Source organism: Pistacia vera, unplaced genomic scaffold (assembly GCF_008641045.1).
Source record: "Pistacia vera cultivar Batoury unplaced genomic scaffold, PisVer_v2 Contig459, whole genome shotgun sequence".
NCBI classification, from domain to species: domain Eukaryota; kingdom Viridiplantae; phylum Streptophyta; class Magnoliopsida; order Sapindales; family Anacardiaceae; genus Pistacia; species Pistacia vera.
This window is the reverse complement of record NW_022196289.1, coordinates 897,351-920,557: the sequence shown is the minus strand read 5'-3', so window position 1 is coordinate 920,557 and position 23,207 is coordinate 897,351. Positions and strand designations below refer to the sequence as shown.

At 32.6% G+C, this 23,207-nt stretch overlaps 2 protein-coding genes across 2 annotated transcripts; one reads left to right on the top strand and one right to left on the bottom strand.

Annotated features, from left to right (window-relative positions):
- Positions 1-7,633: 7,633 nt before the first annotated feature.
- On the top strand, positions 7,634-10,993 carry LOC116144865 (putative disease resistance protein RGA3). Its single transcript, XM_031430287.1, has 2 exons — positions 7,634-10,124; positions 10,470-10,993. The coding sequence occupies exons 1-2, from the start codon at positions 7,634-7,636 to the stop codon at positions 10,991-10,993; spliced, it is 3,015 nt and encodes a 1,004-aa protein (XP_031286147.1).
- Positions 10,994-17,629: 6,636 nt separating this feature from the next.
- Positions 17,630-21,551, bottom strand: LOC116144864 (BTB/POZ and TAZ domain-containing protein 4-like). The gene is made up of 4 exons (XM_031430286.1): positions 21,512-21,551; positions 21,069-21,163; positions 20,434-20,747; positions 17,630-17,836 (listed from the first exon to the last, which is right to left on the bottom strand). The coding sequence occupies exons 1-4, from the start codon at positions 21,549-21,551 to the stop codon at positions 17,707-17,709; spliced, it is 579 nt and encodes a 192-aa protein (XP_031286146.1). The 3' UTR covers positions 17,630-17,706.
- Between the last annotated feature and the right edge of the window lie 1,656 nt (positions 21,552-23,207).

Genomic DNA, 23,207 nt, shown 5'->3' with positions numbered 1-23,207 from the left:
TATGATCGAAATGACTATCGAGAACAAATTTCATGTCTATAATATTAATCAACAATTGTATCATTTCATAAATATTACATGAACAATCAATTTCTCTTATTAATCCAATGATAACATGCTTATAAATACTCATTAATTTGGTTTTTGCAACATATTTTAATTAATATTTCACATTGTTTCTACATAATAGATAAGTGACATATTGAACGAAATTAATTAAATGTTTATTTATCAGTTCTAGATGATATGAGAAAAAAATATCATCTAGAACTGATAAATAAATTCTAATTTATTAAACACCATTTCACATTTCATAATTAAAAAAAAAAAAAAAAAGGGCAATTTGAAAAATATTTTCTCGTGTTAAAGTTTCTTCAAGTGCAAGAGCCCTAACGGGGTCAAGAAAACAGAGAACAGAGAAAAAAAAAAAATAAATAACCTCAATTCTTCATTAAATAATAAACTCAAATCATTACAAACGATTTATATAATACTTGCCGAATCTGATTTGGCAATCCTTGCCAAAGAAATCTTAACCATTGAAAGATTTACAAACAAACACAACATCATATTATAGCAACCGTTAGATGCTTTTTTTTTTCTTAGTAAAGAATAACCCAATTATCTTCTGGTATCCTTTGATTTTATTTTGCAGATAAGAATCGAAGAACAAGTCTGTACCAATTGAACACAGAGAGCTTCTTTGCTGAATGCAGGAAGCCTTTTCTTCTTCATCAGTTAAGAAACAATGAACTGCTACTTAGGGTTAGATTTAACTTTAGTTTTTAAGGGTAAAGACGTAATTGAACAAATTTAAATTTCTTTTTACAAAATAAATAATAAAAAATTAAAATTAAAAATTAAAAAACCGAATAAGATATTTAAATTATCCGTTTTTACAAAACAAATAATAATTCTTTTAGTTTTTTTGGTTTATGAAATTCTCTTAATTTTTTATTTTCTATTTTTTCAAATTCCTTTTAAAAAATTGGTTTTGGTCTTTTTTAGTTTTTCAAAAATTTTAAAATTTAGATTTTAAGAACTAAATTCACTTAAAAGAAAAAAAAGAAAAAAAATCAAGGGCATTTAAGTCATTTTATCATTTTCCGTTAAAGTTAATGGAAAAAAAACTGTTTGATGTCCCATAAAATAATTGTAACTTCTGTTCTCTTGTTAATAAAGTTTGAAAATTTTGTATCCTAAATGATAATATACCTAATAATATTATTATGGATGCATAAAAGAAATTAAACACTTGATTATGTTTGTATAAATTATTATTTTCTATAAATTTAGGAATAATTGAATTGTATTTAAAATGTTATATGGATGATATTTTAATTAATGTGAAATGTGATATTTGAATTATGACTAAATAATAGATATTGAGTATCAAATTTGAAATTATATAAATTGATAATTGTCAATAATTGTTGAGTATTAAATTTCTATCTGGTTTGAAGTACATTTTAGAGGAAGCAAGTAATGGGAATAGAGAGGTGATGGAAGCAAGTAATGGAAGGAATATCCTAAATTAAAGGGATGGTGGAAGAGAGATGATGATAATGATGGAAAAGAGTTGTCTTCGTTTCCTTGCCTTTCCAATTTAGAAATTTATTATTGTCCTAACTCATTGTCCATGCCACTGTATCCGTCTCTTGAAGAATTGCGTTTGAGTTGTATTTTGTAGGGTGTTCAAAATCGGTTAACCAATTTTGTGAAACGAATCGATTTTTCAGTTTAAGAATTTTCTTATACCAAAACCGAATTGGTTAAAGGGAAAATCGATTTTTTAGTTAACTAAAAAACCGGTTAATAAAAACCAGTTAATCGGTTTTTATTTAATATTTAATATGTTTTTTAATTTAATATTTTTATAATGAATTGGATTTTTTTTATTTTTCATTTTAATTTAATATTTTTATAATAAACCAGTTAATAAAACCGGTTTTGGTTAACCGATTTTTATATTCTCCTAAATCGATAATTGAACCGAAAATTTGGTTTTTTATTTTCTTTTAACCTAAACCGAATCTGTTTTTGGGATACTCAAAAATTTGGTTTGGTTACCGGTTTAGTTCAGTTTTTGCATTTTTTTTTAAAACACCCTTAGACTATTTCATGCATTCCAAGGCAAAACCTTTTAATCCAATATGCTTGTCTAATTATCCACTTTAAATTTGTTTTATTTATCCAATTTTAGGTTTTAGTATTCCCTCTTAATATCAAAACTGTAGAATGACTCAAAATATCATGGATGTGAAATTACCATAGTGTCCCTTGAAGATTTGACTATCAAATGACCATAAGGCCCCTTGACTTTTGATTAATAATCAAATGTTAAACGATTCTGGGCACAACTCTAATGTGTAAACTCATCATTTTACCATCAAACAACTTTGTTTTTAAAATTTTTAAGTTTAATGAAATTAATAGTATTATGTAATCAAAATTAATGTATTTATAGAAAGGTATTTTAGCCCTTAATATTTTTGTCTTAAGCATTAGCCCCCATCTTCAAGTTTTAGTGGAGATATAATTGTAATAATAATAAATAAAATAAAATAATTTATTCTTCGTCTTCCATTTTTTTTACTTCAAAACTTTATATTTGCCGTTATCAAAATTTAAAATAAATTTAAATTAATAAGAAATAATATTACAGTATGAAACAAAATCAGTGAAACTAGGTTTTACAAATTTCTTTTAATGAGAATTTGTGATACTAGGTATTTTGTTTTAATAGAAGTGAAATTTGATTTTTCTTTCGTGAAGGTGAAATTTAGAATTGATTACTTGAGATAATTAGCTATATATCTAATCATGTAGGCTTCCTTTTGCTTCAAGCCCTAGTTAGTAAATTCGCCAATTATACGTCCACCTGTATAATTCGTGTATTATTCACGAACAGCCGTATTTTATAAGTCTAGCCGTATTATTCGCGAATTATATGTCTCAACCGTATTATTCGCGAATTATTCCCGTATCTGAATTTTTGTCGAATTTTTATAAACATATTTTTCATCATTTTCTGTATCATACTCGTAAAATTTCAGTACCATTTTTTTTTCCGTACCCGTATATTTGAAATGTTATATAGATTTTAACCAAGTGGCCATGAAAAGTGCTAAAACTAGGATTGATATTGCCATATTTTTCAAAACATATTATTGATAATGTGTTGTATTAAACCCGTATATCTTATATAGTATTTTTTTCCGTATCCGAATTTTATGGCCGATTTTTTACAAATATATTTTTCACCATTTGCCATATTATACTCATAAAATTCTCATACCCTTTTTTTATCTACCCGTGTTTACTAACTAGGCTTCAAGCTTTGGTTTTGTCAAATCATTCACTTCAATTTGTTTCGTTTATCTTCAAAATTCTAGATAGACTCAAATTAATTGAAATTTCTTCCTAGTTCCTCACACTAATTAACCAATAAACTCTTCATTCATGTTTTCCAAAATATCTTGTATGTGAAATGACCATAATATCCTTTGACTATTTGATTATAAAATGACCTTAATATCCCTGGACTATTTTGCAATGTTGATTGAATATACGAATATGATGATATAAGATAAGCGTCCATCATTGATATATGAAATTATTAAGAATTTAAAAGTAAATAACGATACAATCCAAATATAATAATGAGGTCACAATAATGGCAACAAATTTCATAATGAAAGCTTTATAAAACATTGAAATATTTATTCATAGGATTTATGTTAAAATTACTTTATTTGTTTGTTAGCTTAATAAAGTGTTCATTTGTGAATCAACTTAACCATGTTTTATACTTGTTAGAATATAATAAATAAAAACTACCCAATATAATATATAACTACTTAAATTTAATTGACAATTCTATTATCAAATGTAACTTGACCCTTATAATACAATCTTGGCTGCGTCCTTCCAAAATAAAATATAATTATTATTCAATTTATAATTGCATTAGTCAAAATCAATCAACTCTCAGACTTTACGAAAGAAAAAAAAATTAGTAACTCCAACTTTAACGCCAAAAATTTAAAGAAAAGGGTTCAACTTAGTAGTTTTCAAAATTTGGTTAAGGATAAAATTCCAAAGGTACCCCTTAGACATTCCTACAACATTTCTAACAATAATTTCACAAAATTCCTTGGTAGGCTCCTAAGTCAATTATAGACATGTACTGTAACATATTCTTTGGGGATATTATCTATTGAGGTATAAATCTTTTAAAACTTTTTTAATGAGAGAACATAAGTTACAAATTGTTCAATTAAGAGACATTTAACAATTATTTGCCGTTAACTTTAACCAAAAAATGAGAAAATTACTTAATTGCCATTGATTTTTTTTTTTTCAGTTTTAAGGAGCATTAACGAACTAAAAAATTAAAAACTAAAGAAAAAAATTAAAGACTAAAAAAATTAAAGGAAAATAATTTTAACTGTTAAATGACCATAATGTCCCTTATCTATTTGATTACAATTACCACATGATATTTCCCTACATTGACTCAATGGTCAGAAGTCAGAATCAATTACCGGGGCCAAAACATTTGCATGCAGTACGTGTATAGCTCAAGTCATTTCCATCACATTTTCATTTGTTATTTCCCAAATAGTAAATGCCTTGAACATGAAATGACCACAATGTCCCTTTACAATTTGATTTACTTTGAAATGGCGGAGGTCGTCTACATACATCCTCATTCCACACCATTTAAGAATAAAACTTATTTGAATGAAAAAAAAAAAAAAAAAAAAGAGCATAACATTTCAACAGAAATTAGAATAATATTTATATATACAAACTTTTCATATAAAATCATTTATCCAAACGAATGTGTTTTAATATGATTGAAAATTATGTAGGGTTGTCACACCAGTTTATAGAAAATAGTTTGTATATGTACTTAGCACTATTCCATAAATTATTTTTCTTATTCTTTTTACCTTCTCTGATCAAATTGTGAAGCCAAATTAGTATTGCATTGGGGGATATGTTTTTCGCTAAGATGTTTCTATATAGAATTGTATCTCTTTAGTGAAGTAAATTAATTATAGAGAAATACAATTATGAATATGAACATAAATTGTATTAGGAATCAAAATAAAAAGTTTTATTAGAAATAATGTCACATGTAGTACCTATAAAAGTGTGTTAAAATCCTAGAGAACCTAATAGGTAAGACCACAATTAAAGAGTGAGAGCAACTGAAGAGAGGCTTAGAGTGTGTTTGGAATTGTTGTAGCTTTAAGTTTAATCAATTTTAGCTCAACTTTGGAATAATTAGCTTTGAAAATAATTTGTTTGTTAAATACAAATTTTATAATGGCTATGATTTTCAAAATTTATGATTTTGTGTTTGGTAAATTAGTTTTAGAAATTGTTGGTGTACGTATAATGACCAAAACGGACACTTTATTTTTTTAAATATTTTTATAGTTCTCAATTTGTGTTTTGTTAAGTATTTAATAAATATTTAAGAATGTAATAAAAAAATTTGTTAAATAAATTATCATTTAATTAATAATTCAAAAAAATTAAAACATTAGACCTGGCCAATAGTGGTCAGTTCAATGATGATGTGTTAAAATCACAGCTAGTCTCATCAAGACCGACGTAAGCCAATATATTGGAAACTTTTGACCCTTTTTTGTGGCCAAATGATGAGTTGGAATCTGGTGACTCCACCAAATTCCAACAGATTGGCTAGGATCGGCAGTGTGGACAAACACAGATTGTTGGTTTTTAAAATATCTTAGATTTGAAAAAATATATATATAAAATATAAAAAGCCTTAATTTAAGGCTTTAGAATATCTCCAATTGTGTTCTTTATTTTAAAGAACATTTTTTATTTAAATAAAGAGTATTTTTATTAATTAATAAATATAAATAACAAAATATTTAAATCCAATGGACTCTCTAAATTTAAATTTTTCATTTTGTATATTCTCACAGAGCATTTATGATTTTAATTTTTTTCCTCCTTTTCTTTTCCTAAATTTCCCTTTTTATATTTCATTACTTTCCCACCATTTTTCTTTATAAGTTAAACTGTTTCTTTTATATTCAATTCCATCTTCTTCTGCACAATCTTTTGATAGGAACCAACTTCAATAACTCAATAATTTGGGCTAAGTCATGGGTCTTTCATGGGCTTGGGTAGAACTCTCCTTGGAAAAACGGCTTGCCAAGAGAGGGTACCCAAGCTTTTATAACCCACATGCCCACCCTTTTCCCTTTCAATGTGGGATCCTAACATTCCACCACTCTTCTGCAACCGACGTCCATGTCGACCTCTTTACCCCCGTCGGCCTCTTTACCCCTTGGGTGACTACGTGAATCCCCTTTCCCTCGAGCCTCCATGCTCTTTCTCGAGGTAGTAGCCCGAGCCCAAGGTCAGCCTGCCACGCGTGCGCTACCACATAGACATAGGATCATGCTCTGATACCAATTGATAGGAACTCACTCTAATAACTCAACAATGGGCTAGGTCATGGGTCTTTCATGAGTTTGGGTAGAACTCTCCTTGAAAAACCAGGTTGCCAAGGGAGGATGCCTAAGCCTTTATAACCTACATGCCCACCATTTTCCCTTTCAATGTGGGATCCTAACATCTTTCCACCTCTTTTCCTTTCTATCACGCCATGCCACAGAATGCTTTGAGACTGACACTGGTTTTCAAAATATCTTCTATGTAAAATGACCATAATGCCTTAATTTCAAATGACCATAGTGTCTCTGACTATTGAATTGATATTCAAATGATAAACATATTCACTGGGACAGCAACCCATTTTGTAATTTAAACTTATTCATTATTTTGTAATTTGCTGACTGAAATTCCTCAAAATTTTTATCTAAAACTATTAAACATTTTTTTTTTTTTTTTGTTTATGAATATAAACAAAGACTTACTAATTTAAATAATGATTTAACTCTACTTGTGACAATCTAAAAGAATATATGTGTGTGTGTGTGTGTGTGTGTGTGTGTATACACATTAATTATGTTTATAATTAAAAAAAAAAAAATTAGTTTTTGTTTTATTTTGTTGTTGGCATCGAAACTTGCATGTAAAATGACCATAATGCCTTGATATCAAAGAACAATAATGTCCCTGACTATTATTTAACATTCAAATGGTAAACGTATCCTTTGGGACACCAATCCAATATGTAAACTTATCACATATCTATAATTGTTAGCAAACGGTGGGGTGGACTGGAGTCCACACAGCTTCATTATAATCTTTCGTTCTTGATTTTGACAGGTCTAAAGTCTAAGTCTATCTGTGAGTCAACTTTCCTTTAATTTCATCCTTTCTCTTCCCTGTTCACTCAAATTCTCTTACACTCCAATTTTCTCAAACTCTCAATTCGATCTCTCAAATTGTCCTACAAAATCTCTCAAACTCTCCATTCTTAATTTGTTTTCTTAATTTGTCAGTGCTACTTCAAAGGTAAATTGATTTTATGTTTATCAGCATCTTAATACCATTTTCTTCAATTAAACTCATCAATCTCTTACTTCATCCCATAATTTAAGAGATGACCATCAATTAAATTACTTTAATATTCAATTCTACAGCTACCAATTTGCATTATAGCAACCAAGAACAAATGGCAGAAGGAATTCTATTTGACGTTGCGAGGAAAATCATAGAGCAGTTGGGATCATTGGCTGTCCACGAAATCGGATTGGCATGGAGTGTTAAAAATGATATTACCCAACTCAAGGATCGTGTGAGAACTATCCAAGGGATACTTCTTGATGCTGAGGAGCAGCACAACAAGAAGAATAATGAGGTGACAGCTTGGCTGCAGACACTCAAAGACGCATTTTATGATGCAGATGATTTGCTAGACTATTACTACACAGAATTTCAGCAACGAAAGGTGATGGCTGGGAATAAAATGGCAAAAAAGGTACGAATCTTCTTCTCCAAGTCTAATCAGATTGCATTTAGTCTGAAGATGGCTCATAAAATGAAGAAAACTGTGGAGACACTAAAGAATATTTACAGTGTAAGACCAGGTTATCTTAATCAACGCTTTATTGATGAAAAAAGAGTAGTGAATTTGGAAAGGGAATCACACTCTTTTGTACCTATAGGACAAGTTATTGGGAGAGGTGATGAGAAAAATAATGTTATACAACTTCTATTGGACTCTAATGATGATGAGAATGTTTCCATTATTTCCATTTATGGGTTTGGAGGATTAGGAAAGACCACACTTGCTCAACTTGTATACAATGATGAAAATATCACAAAATGTCTTCAATTAAGGATGTGGGTGTGTGTGTCTGACGAATTTAATGTGAAATTAATTGTAGAAAAGATTATAAAATCTATAACTCATAAGGAACCTGGAAATCTTGAACTAGATCAATTACAAAAACGCTTTCGCGAGGAAATTGAGGATAAAAGATATTTACTTGTTTTGGATGATGTATGGAATGAGAATCCCAATACATGGGACCAATTAAAAAATTTGTTGTTGAATGGTGCAAGAGGAAGTAAAATATTAGTCACTACACATAGTGAGCAGGTTGCAAAGATTACTAGTAAACATTCGTTTCATATCCATCCCTTGAGAGAGCTAGCTAAAGACAAGTCTTGGTCCTTATTCAAGCAAATAGCCTTTGAACATGGGATAGAGCCAAAAGATTCAAAACTAGTAGAGATTGGAAAGGAGATTGTAGCAAAGTGTGGAGGAGTTCCTCTTGTTATAAAGACGATAGGAAACCTACTTTATGGTAATAACAAAGAAGATGATTGGTTACAGTTCAAGGATAATAAAATGTCAAAAATAATTCAAAAGGAAAGTGATATTTTACCTATACTCAAGCTCAATAATGATCATCTTCCCTCACACTTGAAGCAATGTTTTGCCTATTGTGCACAGTTTCCCAAAGATTGTGAGATTGAGAAGCAAAAACTTATTCATCTTTGGATGGCACAAGGGTTTCTTCAAGGATCAAATAAGAAGGAATGTCCAGAAGATATCAGTAATAAGTATTTTATGGCCTTACTTTTAAGGTCATTTTTCCAAGATCTAAAATATGATGAATGGGGCAATATAATTGCATGTAAGATGCATGATGTTATGCATGACCTTGCACAATTAGTTGCAGGAATTGAATGCAAAATGGTAGCATTAGATACGTTTGAAACTGTGGATGGAAAATGTCGTTATTTATCACTTGATTGTGGCGAAATAAGTGGATCATGGAAATTTCCAACTGCATTGTATAGTGCCAAAAATGCAAGAACTTTACTTTTATTGGATAAATTAAAATGGGAAATCAAAGTGGATGATGGTTACAAAATTTTAACAAGTTATAGGCATTTGCAAACATTGGACTTTGGAGGAATAAGGTTTCAAAAGTTGTTTACTTGGAATGGTGAACTAGACAGCTCAATTGCCAAATTGGAGCACCTACGATATCTCAATTTGTCAAAGATGGATATTAAAAGTTTTCCTAATTCCATTTTGAGACTATGGAATTTGGAAACATTAGACCTCTCCTATTGTAAAAAGCTTATAAAGCTACCAAGTGATATTAGTAAGATGGTGAACTTGAGGCATCTTATAATCAAAGGATGTGATTTTTTATTGGGAATGCCACATGGACTGGGGCTTTTAACTAATCTTCAAACACTATCACTATTCGTAGCAAGTAAGAGAATTAGAAAAAGCAAACACAGTGGGATAGATGAATTAAATAGGTTGAACAATTTGAGTGGAGACCTAGAAATTAAAATTTTAAAATACATTGAAAATGGAAGTTTGGCCAACTTAAATGATAAACAGTTTCTTCAGTCTCTTATACTGCATTGGGGGAGAAGTAGACATGGGGAGGTTGAGGGGATTGATGAAGTGATGTTAGAAGGTCTAAAGCCACACCCAAATTTGAAAAAGATTAGTATAAAGTCATTTATGGGTGTGAAGTTTTGTAATTGGTTTTCCTCTCTTACAAATCTTACTTCAATTAGTATAGAAAGGTGTGGGCATTGCCAATCTGTACCACCATTGAATAAACTTCCGCATTTGAAGAGTTTGTCTCTTCAATTTCTATCTGGTTTGGAGTACATCTCAGAGGAAGCAAGTAATAGTTGTTCTTCCACACTATCAACAACATTTTTCCCATCACTTAAGGAACTGACACTCTTTTATTGTCCTAAATTAAAGGGATGGTGGAAGGGAGATGATGATAATGATGGAAAAGTGTTGCCTTCATTTCCTTGCCTTTCCAAATTATATATTAATAATTGCCGAAACTTGTTATCCATACCGCTGTATCCATCTCTGGATGAATTGAAATTGATGTTTACTAGCTCGAAGCCATTGGTATAGACAATACTATTGGTGAATAGTGTGGGACCATTAACTTCCTCCAACTTTTCTACACCTCTCTCCAAATTAAAGTCTATTGTGCTTTTTGAAATTCCAGATCTAGAATCTCTACCAGTGGCGGGGATGCGAAACCTCACTTCTCTAGCTGGTTTGAAAATTATATTATGTTCAAGACTAACTCAAGTGCATAATGGTATAAGATTTCTCACCTCACTTCAAAATCTGAGGATTGAAAGGTGTGACAAGCTTGACTTTCTCACGGATGACGTGCAATGGCAAAGTCTCCAAAGCCTCTATTCTTTACAACTTTTCAATCTTCCAAAATTGGTGTCTTTACCAAAGGGGTTTCAATACCTTACCTCTCTACAGAAGTTGATTATTGGCAGTTGTAAGCAATATGAATCACCCAGCAGTGAAGATGATGATGATATGCCATGGCAAGGCTTTAGGAGCCTCTGGTCTTTAAAAATTCATGGGCTTCCAAAATTGGTGTCTCTCCCAAAGGGGCTTCAATATGTTGCCACTCTACGAGATTTGTATATTGCAGGTTGTGACCAATTTGGATCACTCAACAGTGAGGATGATGATGACATGCCATGGCAAGGCTTTAGGAGCCTTTAGTCTTTAAATATTGATGGGCTTCCAAAACTGGGGTCTCTCCCAAAAGGGTTTCAATATGTTACCACTTGACGACACTTGTATATTGGAGGTTGTAACCAATTTGGATCACTCAGCAGTGAGGATGACGATGACATGCCATGGCAAGGCTTTAGGAGCCTCTAGTCTTTAACAATTTCTAGGCTTCCAAAATTGGTTTTTCTCCCAAAGGACCTTCAAAATATTACCTCTCTACAAGATTTGCATATTAGACATTGTCATAATTTGACAGCTCTACCAGATTGGATATCCAATTCAAGTTCACTTTCAAGACTGGAGATCGGAGATTGTCCCAACTTGTCAGAAAGATGTGGAAATAAAATGGGGATGGATTGGCCAAAGATTGCTCACATCCCAAATATCCAAATTGATTGGACATGGATTCAACAGGATGGCTGCTATTAATATTCTTCAACAACAGGTTGATATTTCTCTTGAAGTTAATCAATAAACATTTCTTACTATAATTAACTACTTTCTTATTTGTTTTTTTGAGTAAAAAACGGTCCTTTGCTTTATCCGTTTATCATAACTAATTTCTTACATTTTTATTATGAATAGGGGCAAATGGTTTGGAATTTGTAATTAATTGGAAGGTATTTATCTTACCTATTTATTAATTTATTCCAATTCTTTAACTTTTGCAAGGAATTTTTATACATATGTTTTTATTAATGTCAATCTCTTTTATTATTGAATCCATAAACTTTCGATTTAAAAATCTTAAATTTGACAGCACTTTTAATTGAATTGCAGTCAATTGACTTATTCTATCTTCAATGGTCAGTGAATCATGAAATACATTTCTTGTACACGTCTCAGAATTTGGTGAATTGTTGTTTACACCAATTGACAATGAAAAACTGAATGGTAATTGTATCACCTATTACCTCGCACTTTTGTTCTTGATGAAAACAAATCAGGCATTATTCTATATACATCTCTTCTCTTCAAATTGTTTAATGTTTCATCAGTCGCTACTCTATTTGCAAAGTGATGGAAGAACATTACAGAAATGATTGAATCTACAATTCTATGCTGATTTGGGAATCATGCAAGTATAGCAAATGCTAGGTAATATATCTGACGCTTTTGCTTTTTTAGCCCTGTTTTTCATGAGGCATACCCTTAGAGCCCATTACGATTAATTGTTAATAAACTCTCATATGCTAACAAAAAAGAGAATTTCATGTTAATTTGCAGGCAAAACACTTTTGTAGTAGATGGCCATTCATCAAGAATGTACAAGTCTTTCTTCAGCTGACTTTTTAGATTTATTAAATTTTCATTCTTAATTGTTGATTGGAGTTTATGTAAATGACATGCAAAGTTTGTATTGTCAGTCTTTCTCTTTACATTGTGAATAGGCTTAATTGGCATGTGGAGACCCAAGAAGTGTCTTGAAGCTCTCTTCTCGTGAGGTGAATTGATTCAAGAAGGTAAATGACCGCTCTCTTTTTTTATGTTTCTATACTTCTTTTTAAGGTACATCCTCTTCTCTTGATGGTTTTATATTGTCTCACCTCCCTTCACTACATGATATTTTGTTGCACTCACATTGATAATGAATATAATATCGTTGCATATCTGGTTGCTGATTAGGTCTTCAGTTGACATTATCGAACAGGTCTTACCTCGGCAAAACAACCAAGAAAAAATTGATGAATGATGTTTGGGGTTTATCATTCTACAGTTTCTCTCAATGCTTTTCTGTTTCTCATTTTCCTTATTGTAATTCATGCATTTGCATTTTTTTCATTGTATGTAGCTTTATTTGAGGGGTAAGGCTCATTACGTCCTCCCCTGTCTAGGTGTCATCCTTTTATTTTCAATTAATAAAATTGTTCTCGTACCGTCGAGGTTTCCCTAAAATAAATGAATTTATCTTATTTGCACAGCATATATAGCTACAGTGAAGAACTCTCAATAGATCAGACTACTGCTTCAATGGGAGCTTTGGTTTGCTATATATATATATATATATATATATATATATATATGGTTTGTGTGAAAAATGGAATATAATTTTTTTCAATTAATATTTCGGACTCTTTCTACCAAAACATAATAGATAAGTTAGATATTGGACGAAATTAATTAAAATTTGTATTTCATCTTAGAAAAATGAAATTAATTAAAAGGTGTATTTGCCTATCACGTAGAACAAGTTGCCTTAATTTTGTATATCCTATTGTTGAGGCAAAGGCTATTTTATTTTTGATTTTCTTTTTTAATTTTGAAATTTATCTTGTATCTCTTAATGCCTACTGCTATCAAGCCTCTGTTGTTCATGACTTATATACAGTACAAGATATGAGAAAAAATATCATCTAGAACTGATAAATGAAATCTAATTTATGAAACCGTTTTCAATTCCCATCTATAATAATCACATTTAATTATTTAAACCAAAAAAAAAAAAAAAAAAAAGTTTAACAAAAAATCAATTTGAAATCTTACAGGGAAACACTTAATCTGAATTATTGTTGGCTAGGGAAAACAATAAAATTGTGAAGACAATATGCTAATGTCCTCATTAATATGGGATATTTTTAAGTAGGGTACAAACTTTTTAAACTTTATCAATAGGAGGATAGAAGTTATAAGTTGTTCAGTTAAGGTACAATGACTTAACGTTAGATTTAACTTTATATAAGGGTGAAGTGACGTAATTGAATTTGAACAAATTTAAATTATTATTTTTTTACAAAATAAATAATTAAAATTAACAAATTGAAAATGAAAATATAAAAACTAAACAAAAGATTTAAATTATCCCTTTTTACAAAATAAATAATAATTTTTTTTTGTTTGATTAAATTCTCTTTTATTTTAAATTTCTTAGTTATTTATTTTTTGTTGTTTCAATTTCCTTTTTAAAAAAAAAATGGTTTTGGTCTTTTTTTTTTTCAGTTTTTCAAAATTTATAAAACTTAGATTTTAAGAACTAAATTCATTTAAAAAAATTAAGGGCATTTAAGTCATTTTATGTAAAAGTTAACGGTCATAATTGAAAAAATTATAACTTTTGTTCTCCCACGAAGGTTTGAAAAGTTTTGTACCCTAATTGATAATATCCCTTAATAATGGCATAAAAGAAATTAAACACTTGATTAGGTTCATATAAATGATTATTTTCTATAAATTTAGGAATAATTGAATTGTTTCTAAAATGTTATATAGACGATATTTTAATTAATGTATAATATGATAGTTGAATTGTGACTAAACAATAAATATTGAGTATCAAATTTGAAATTTCTATCAATATATTGATAATTATTTTATTTGAATTACATTTATAGGAAGATATTTCAAATATGCAGTTAAAACGTGAAACGGTTTGAAGACAGAAATTCAATTATAATTTAATTAAGGGGTTTTGATCTCAACCAAAGGTTTAATCATGTATAAAACTTCTCCAAAATTTTCAAAAATAACATAAATCCCCCTACCATTAGTGAACCATTTTAGAATTTATAATATTAGATGGAAATTAAAGATGGTTATTGTTGTGCCTAAAAAATCGCACTGATATCAACACCAACCAATCAGAGTTCAGGAAGGCTTTGTGCCGTCTAAGAGCTACCACGTCACCCCAAGACAGAAGGGATACGGCTATCACTAACTCAGCAGATTCACGTTTTGTCCACGAGTGGATGAGGACTCCATACCTGTCCCAACTTTATCAAAATAAAAAGAAAAGGATTAAGGAGTGGGTCCCCAGGCATCATGACAACTTGCAAAAGCAGCCATTATATTGGCCTAAAAGGTGTATAAATGAGCAGCTCTCTTCAGTTGGGCATATGAGAGTTAGATATAGATTTGAGCTTCATTCTTTCTCTTTGAAAGCAAAGTATTTTTTCATCTTTGGATGTAGGATTTGCTTTAAGCATCCGAACCACTTTAAAAACCTCTCTTGTCAATCTATTATTTATGTTTCTGCAACATATATAATCTCATCACCATCTTCAAATCTCATGGATCCATCACGTGTAATTTCTAAGACTCTCTTAGCACTTCGCATGTGCAAGTCGTTGGTGTCCAAAATCAAGCATCAATAGTTTGGTGGCCCATGTAGGTCTCAAACATGCGTCTAAGTTCTCCGATCGTGTGGCAAGATCACAGATCACACGCATCAGAGTTCTCCGATCACGTGGCCAGATCACAAGCATCAGAGTTCTCCCATCACGTGGCCAGATAGTAGATCGCATGTGTCAGAGTTCTCAGATCGTGTGGTTCGATCGCAGATCACACGCATCAGAGTTCTCCGATCTCGTGGCCAGATCGCAGATCATACGCGTCAGAGTTCTTGGATCACGGGGTTAGATCGCAGATCACATGCATCAAAGTTCTCCGATCGCATGGCCAGATCGCAAATCGCACGTATCAGAGTTCTTCGATCGTGTGGCCAGATCGCAGATCGCACTCATAAGAGTTCTCCAATCTCATGGCCAGATCACAGATCGCACACATCAGAGTTCTCGAATCGCATGGTTAGATCGCAGATCGCATGCATCAGAGTTCTTCGATCACGTGGCCAGATCATACATCGCGCACTTAGATCGTCTTGGTCTTCAGCTTCAGATTGCTGATCTTTAGCACTCCAATCGCGTGGTTAGATCGCTGATCGCAAACTCAGACCGTGTTGATCTTCAGTTTCAGATCGTTAATCTCTAGCTTCAGATTGCATGGCCAGATCGTAGAATGCACGCTCAGATCGTCTTGGTCTTCGACTTCAGATCGCGGATCTTTAGCTCTCCAATCACGTGGTCAGATCGCTGATCGCACGCTCATATCGTATTAATCTTCAGTTTTAGATCGTTGACCTTTAACTTCAAATCGTGTGACCAGATCGCAGATCGCATGCTCAAATTGTCTTGATCTTCAGCTTCAGATCGCTAATCTTTAGCTCTCCAATAGTGTGGCCAAATCGCAAATTGCACGCTCAGATCGCTAATCTTCAGCTTTAGCTCGTTGATCTTTAGCTATTCGATCGTGTGGTCAAATCACTAATCACACGCTCATATCGTTTTGATCTTCAGCTTCAGATCACTAATCTTTAGCTTCAGATCACGTGGCCAGATCGCTGATCACACGCTCAGATAGTTGATCTTTAGTTTCTGATCGCGTGGCTAGATCACAGATCGCGCGTTCAAGATCGTCGAAATCATGTGTTTAGGTCATTTAGATCGTGCTTCCAAGCGCTTAGATCGCTGATTGATCTCTAATTCTCAGATCAAGTTCCACGCTTTCTGATCGAGCTCCTTATGATCTCAGATCGAACTTTTTATGCTCTCTAATCAAACTCCTTATGCTCTCTGATTGAGCTCATAAGCTCGCTCTTTTACTTGAGATCGTGTGTATCAAATCGTTCAAATCGTATGCCTCAGACTCTCAAGTCGAGCTCCTCTCAGATTGCGATCAGTTCTCAGTTCTCATATCGCGACCAGCTGCCAACATTAGAAAAAATGCGTAAAAAACTCAAATAGCCCTGAAACATCTGAAACGGTGGATTTTGGCCTCGAAAATTGCCCCAATTGGACTCTCTTATTGCCATGACGTAGAGCTCAAAACAAGCTTTCCATGGATATCTTACGGGCTCCAAAACTCCTCTCAGATCAAAAGTTATGGTGTTTTAAGTTGGTTTATCCGTTTAACACCTCTAAGCTGTGCATTTGGGCTTCTGAATTTAGCTCCCTCCAGGGATTCATCTACTGGACATTTTATGTCAGTTATCAGATCGCGCTCAGCTTCAGATCACTCTAAGCTCTCATATCGTAGTCCTAGCTCTCAGTACCTGATCGTGCCAAGCATAGTTTGAGCTCTTCAGTTCAAGACTGTAGCCTATAGTGCAACAGCCATTCAAATCTAAGACATGAGTTTTTGAAGTGCAATTACACACTCCAAAAACTAGTGGGGTTTGTTGTGCCTAAAAAATCACACTAATGTAAGGTTTTGTGCCGTCCAAGAGTTGCCACGTCGCCCTAAAATAGAAGAGATACGGCTATCACTAACTCAGCAAATTCAAGTTTTGTCTATAAGTGGATGCAAGATTTACTTTAAGCATCCGAACCACTTTAAAAACCTTTCTTATTAGTCTATTATTTATGTTTCTGCAACATATATAATCTCAGCACCATATCCAAATCTCATGGATCCATCACATATAATTTCTAAGACTCTTTTAACACTTTACACGTGTGAGTCGTTGGTGTCCAAAATCAAGCATCAATAGTTATTTTCATTGTTACCTCATCAATTTTTAAATCGTTGGGTTGTCATGAATCAACAATTGAAAACTCGTGTCAACAATTTAAGTTAAAAGATCTGATCCTTATAAGTTAATAAATATCTACTTAATCATCTCTTTGTCGTTTTATTTTACCACCTACCACTTAACAGCATGAGGATTTCTGTTAATGCTATAACCACAACGGGATTTTTGTTATTTCATTAATACCTAAGGGGGATTTTGTCATTGACCACAAATTTGCCTTGGTGCGTTATCTTCTAACTTGAAATATGGACCATAATATGCTCTCATCCTGTTGGCCTTCATCTTTACAATTCCAACATGTATTTTTTTTTTTAATTATTATTTTTATTAAACAAAGTTGGGGGATGTTTTAAATTTCAGACAAATAAAATATAGCTGAAATTTGAAAAGGGGGATGTCATAATAAGCCTGCATGCCTTGCAGAGAATGGCCCCAAAGCTTTCTTTGCTGTTTGTACTTTGCTTACCAACAATTTCCATTTGGATTCATCTTTCTTGCTCTGCTGCTGCATTTTCTCCTTGAAGTGCCTGCAAATAGGTTCATTCATGAAGGGAAAAACTATCAGACCTTATTTCAAGTACTGTGTCTTTATATCAGAAGCTATAATAAGAGTAAATCATCATGACTTGGGACTCGGGTGTGTGTCGGAACAAACAGAGTGCCATATCCACTATACCACAACCACATTTGCAACCACCCTCTGAGATATCCTATTTGGATTTGAATCTTAAAAATCCATCGGGACTATCTGACTAACTATATCAAGTTGGATCAACTTTCAGTACGTAAATGAATTCAGAAGGTCGGCATCATTATTCACAAGTTAACCAAGTTATCGGTACAGCACCAACCAGTCCATTAGCTTAGCTGAATCAAAATCGAAAAACTTTCAATTTGTAGGAACGAATGAGTCTTTATTTCCCAGTTTGGTCTCATTCTGGTAACGAACCTAATCTTTTGGTAAACAGGTCAGAAACAAGTTTGAGCTCTTACATGTCATCCAGACTAAACAATATGATTTATTAACACAATATATCAGAAAGTGTGAATGAACTTCTAACATGCATATATGCAGAACTCTTTTAACTTTCCTCTTTCCCTTTTTCTTTGTTTATTCTCCGTCTTAGTTTGGTTTGTATTATTTTTAGTTTTATTTTCCCAAACAGATGTAAGGCACAGATAAGTATAGGAATGGAAGTTTTATCTTTGTTAAGAATCAGACAGCAATACAACCAATTGCTCTGATACCATGTTAAAAATCGGAGGAGTAAAACATAAAAATAAAGAATAGCAATAACAATATAAAAAAGGCACACGATATTTTACGTGGTTCGGCATAACTCGCCTACATCCACGGATGAGAGGGTTTTCACAATAATAATATGAATACGATACAAGTGTTTTATCACACCATCAACCTAGTACCTTTACTTAGGCGGACATCCCGTTCCTATGGTGTTTAATACCCTTTGGTATTTACTCGATACCTGTAGTACCCTTACCTCAAAACCCCTTGTATCCTCACATTCTCTCTTTCTCTTATTCCTCTCTCATTACCTTGAATTGGTTCTAACTCCCTTATTTATAGGTAAAATAAGACATTCTTATTCTACTAGGATTCATATTCCTATTCCTAATAGAACTCTTATAATTTAAATCATTCTCCTATTTTAACTTAAATAAAGTCCTAAACCAATTATTCTTTCCTAGTAAAACTCAAAGTAAAAGGAAAACAAATATTCTTCAATTACAAATTCCTAAACTAGAAATTTGCCGAAAACTTAAATTCCTTTTCTTCTTGTTTGCCTTTTCTTCTTACTTGCCTTTCCTTCTTGATTGCCTTTTCTTCATCAATTACCAAAAAAGTGTTCATATTCCAACACTCCTCCTTGAACCTTTTTGGTAATTCATCTTCTCAGCTTGTTCTTCATTCTCTTTCTCTTCCTTTCTTCTACAACTTTAGCCTTCCACGCTTCTTCTTCTTCAGCCTACCACCCTTAGTGCTAGCTTCTTTTCTCTAACTCGTGTTAGAGTCTCTCCTTTTCTTCCTCGGGTTCATCTTCTCAAGAACCTCATTCCTGCCCGATGTGAGAATTTTGGAGTTGACCACCCTGCCTACCTTCTTCTGCTTCGGGTGCTCGGTGTGACACTCTCTCCCACCCAAATTCGATGAAACCTTTGTCGTCATGGTCATCCTGCCTACCTCTCCCTTGAGGTGCTTGGCATGAGTCGGGTCGAGAATAGTTTGGTTCTGATAGGCCCCAAGTTTCATCTCCACCTTTGGTTGGAGTCTCGATGGCTTTCTCTCGTCAATCCTGTCGCTGACATTCTTGCAGACCATCACCCTGCAATTTTTGCTTCATCTTCCTTAGGCCCCTTCTCCCGTAGGTCCCTTAAGAAAATAAGCTGTGATACCATGTTAAGAATCAGACAGCAATACAACCAATTGCTCTGATACCATGTTAAAAATCGGAGGAGTAAAACATAAAAATAAAGAATAGCAATAACAATATAAAAAAGGCACACGATATTTTATGTGGTTCGGCATAACTTGCCTACATCCACGGATGAGAGGGTTTTCACTATAATAATATGAATACGATACAAGTGTTTTATCACACCATCAACCTAGTACCTTTACTTAGGCGGACATCCCGTTCCTATGGTGTTTAATATCCTTTGGTATTTACTCGATACATGTAGTACCCTTACCTCAAAACCCCTTGTATCCTCACATTCTCTCTTTCTCTTATTCCTCTCTCATTACCTTGAATTGGTTCTAACTCCCTTATTTATAGGTAAAATAAACATTCTTATTCTACTAGGATTCATATTCTTATTCCTAATAGAACTCTTATAATTTAAATCATTCTCCTATTTTAATTTAAATAAAGTCCTAAACCAATTATTCTTTCCTAGTAAAACTCAAAGTAAAAGGAAAACAAATATTCTTCAATTACAAATTCCTAAACTAGAAATTTGCCCAAAACTTAAATTCTTTTTCTTCTTGCCTTTTCTAACTTAAATTCTTTTTCTTCTTGCCTTTTCTTCTTACTTGCCTTTCCTTCTTGATTGCCTTTTCTTCATCAATTACCAAAAAGTGTTCATATTCCAACAATCTTACCTACGAAGAGGGATCTTGCATAAATCAGGCTCATCACACATTCGAGAATGTAGTTCAAGCAGCTGCCACATGCGTTTGCAGTGAACACATCCACCAGGAACTCGAGTCTTGCAACTGGAGAAATGGCGGACTAAAGCCTCAAGCCCTTTGCAAGCTGTAAAATTGCAGGGAATCTGTCTTCCTTTCAGAACTTTGTCACGAGGCCCAATTGTCCTACACCCATCTCTGCATATGTGAAGGAGGGCTTCCATTGCCTCGTGGAGTTGCAAGTACACCTTTCTCTCTTCCATTTTTCTCAATCTTTCTTCTTTTCTCTGAAACCAAAGTGAAACAAAAGATTAGAGATGAAATGGATGCGGATTTTTCAGAAATTAATTGACATCACATCATCTGATTGACTTTGTTATCAATAGTGGAAACTTTTGCACCCCATTTGAAAGTAAATGAATTAAGATGGTTTTAATTCCCTATGTAACATGTAAAACATATAACATTACAACTGAGGATGTGACAACTAATGGAAAGAGAACTTTTAGGAGTCAAACAGACAAATGATCGAATTAACACCATGAATAGTTGTACAGAAACAGGGTTCTGAAGCATAGTAAAACAACAGTTTTCATCAGATTCGATACCTCTTTATACAATGGAATCCAGATGTTTTCACACTGAGAAGCAAAGTATACTGTGTTGCACCATGCAGACCTCCACCAGACATTTATGGTGGAAACTTTTGCGCCCCATTTGAAAGCAAATGAATTAAGAATTTAACCTTAACATGGTTTTGATTCCCTATGTAAAGTAAAACATACAGCATTACAACTGAGGATGTGAAAACTAATGGAAAGAGAACTTTCTGGAGTCAAAACAGACAAATGATCGAATTAACACCATGAATAGTTGTACAGAAACAACAGTTTTCATCAGATTCGACGAAAGGCTTCAATGGCGGCTGTCGCGTGAGGCCGTGAATGGCCGTGAGTTCGGCTGTCACGCGTGAGGTTATGAATAGCCTTGGCGACCGCCGTCGCGTGAGGTTTTGAGTGGGCTGGCGGCAGAACCCGTACTTCAAGATTACTTCTCTTGGCACAACAAACAATCTCGAAATCCTTAACCATGGTAAGATTGATGTTTCTCACTTATTACTCTGTTTTTGAATTCCGGTCTCACATTTTCTCCTTATATGAATGTTATTTTTTTGTTGTGTAGGTAATGGCAGATGAACTTGAAAGCATACTAATTAAGAAGTTTCCAGAGTTGTTGTCAATGAGGGCTGAAGCATTTCAAATGTTAAGGAGAAAGCCAGTGCAGGTATATGGTTTTATCTTACTGCTTTTCGCATACATAATGCTGCTTGGCAAACTTAAATCATCAGTTTCTGAACAATTCATCTAGAGGTTGTCTGCCATTATTAAGATGTTTGCTATTTATGGGCAGAGGAATGTTGTCCTTGAGATTCAAGCTATCTCTAGACATATTTTCTGCACAAACATTTTATTGCTCGACATGCTAGTTCCATTAAACCATTTTATGGTCAACGCAATACAGTTATAATGATGGGCTATGATGTTTTGATGAATTCTCGCTGAACAAAATTCCTCTCTGTGTATTTGTATCCCACTTCTTGCACTGCAGCATAATAGTCTTGAGAACTTTTGTGCTTGCAACAACATTGATTATTATGCCATTTAAATAAGTACTTAATTGATGCGTTTATCCTAATTTTCTGTGTCAAGGATACATCTCGCATAGCTTTATATTTTTTGTATTGTATTTTGTTTCTGTAATACATTATATACAACATTATATTATGTGTTGATCCTAATTTTCTGTGTTAAGGATACATTTCGCATAGCTTTATATGCACATCGCCACTTTCTTACTCATCTATAAGTCATCACAAATATGATTAGTGATTGGAAACTCTCTATGGTTTTGGATGTCTGATTTTAAATCATTGACCAATTTATGGATTATATTGATTGCCCTTCAAGATGATCTCTTCACTGTTTCTGTACTTTCAGGATCTTGTAAATGGATGAAGTGGGGAAAAAGGAGCAGTACCTGAGAGTGAAAGAAAAATTGGGGCCAACTACTTTCTTACTCATCTATAAGTCATCACAAATATGATTAGTGATTTAAAAATTTCGTGTTCACATAATAATTTTTTTATCAATAGAATATAGGGTTATACGTATATGCACGTACTAGACTGGATTAATTATTTTGAACTTGATTGAAGTAAATTGGATAGAATTAAAGTAGATTAAATTTAGTAATGTCACATATTTGGTGCAACACTGAACTAAATGTACAATTAATTATTTATTAAAAATATGATTATTTCAAATATTTAAATAATAGTAAATATTTTTTATTAAAATTTTTAAAAATTAGTAAAATTTGAAACCGGCCGGCCATATTTTAATGTTATTTATTTAAGATCATAAGAAGATTTGGCCAAAAAAAAAGAGGGTAAAATTAAATCAAATCTAATATTAAACCCACATGTTCTTCTCCCAAATCCTTTAATTAATTAATTAATCATTTGTGATAATATTTTTCCATTTGGAGATTATCCCAAAAGTTTTTTTTTTTTTTTTTTTTAATTACACTTTTTAACCATGATGATAATTGTATTTTTGTAATTTCAAATGATCAGCTGGCCAGTTTGGTCATTTCAAGTTTTTTAGTATTATTTATTTAATTGCTGATAATATTATGCCATTTGGATATTATCCCAAAAGTTTATTTTTTTAATGACACTTTTTAAT

Bases quoted from the DNA above. Each gene is read 5' to 3' on its own strand.
- LOC116144865 (XM_031430287.1), top strand. From the start codon at position 7,634: ATGGCAGAAGGAATTCTATTTGACGTTGCGAGGAAAATCATAGAGCAG. The intron at 10,125-10,469 runs GTAATAGTTGTT...TTGAAATTCCAG, and splicing joins GTACATCTCAGAGGAAGCAA to ATCTAGAATCTCTACCAGTG.
- LOC116144864 (XM_031430286.1), bottom strand. From the start codon at position 21,551: ATGGTTAAGGATTTCGAGATTGTTTGTTGTGCCAAGAGAA. The intron at 21,164-21,511 runs GTAATCTTGAAG...GGGGCGCAAAAG, and splicing joins TGTTTGTTGTGCCAAGAGAA to TTTCCACCATAAATGTCTGG. The intron at 17,837-20,433 runs GTAAGATTGTTG...ACCTATTTGCAG, and splicing joins TGCAAGATCCCTCTTCGTAG to GCACTTCAAGGAGAAAATGC.